This window comes from Wasmannia auropunctata, unplaced genomic scaffold (genome assembly GCF_000956235.1).
Source record: "Wasmannia auropunctata unplaced genomic scaffold, wasmannia.A_1.0 LD311361.1, whole genome shotgun sequence".
NCBI lineage: Eukaryota > Metazoa > Arthropoda > Insecta > Hymenoptera > Formicidae > Wasmannia > Wasmannia auropunctata.
The window spans coordinates 1-354 of NW_012051529.1; the positions used below are offsets into that span (position 1 = coordinate 1).

At 54.8% G+C, this 354-nt stretch overlaps 1 protein-coding gene across 1 annotated transcript; it reads left to right on the plus strand.

Moving 5' to 3' along the window:
• Window positions 1-6: 6 nt before the first annotated feature.
• Window positions 7-350, plus strand: LOC105461001 (actin-like; the record flags this gene model as incomplete). Its single annotated transcript, XM_011707501.1, has 1 exon — window positions 7-350. A coding segment is annotated over exon 1 (303 nt), but the record flags the coding sequence as incomplete, so codon positions are not given.
• Between the last annotated feature and the right edge of the window lie 4 nt (window positions 351-354).

Here is a 354-nt window from a genome sequence, read left to right on the forward strand (position 1 = left end):
ACATCAAGGAGAAGCTCTGCTATGTCGCCCTGGACTTCGAACAGGAAATGGCCACCGCTGCGGCCAGCACCTCCCTCGAGAAGAGCTACGAGTTGCCCGATGGTCAGGTCATCACCATCGGTAACGAGAGGTTCCGTTGCCCTGAAGCTCTCTTCCAGCCTTCCTTCCTGGGTATGGAATCCTGTGGTATCCACGAGACTGTCTACAACTCCATCATGAAGTGCGACGTCGACATTCGCAAGGATCTCTATGCTAACACCGTCCTCTCCGGTGGTACCACCATGTATCCCGGTATCGCCGATCGTATGCAGAAGGAGATCACCGCTCTCGCGCCTTCTACCATCAAGATCAAGA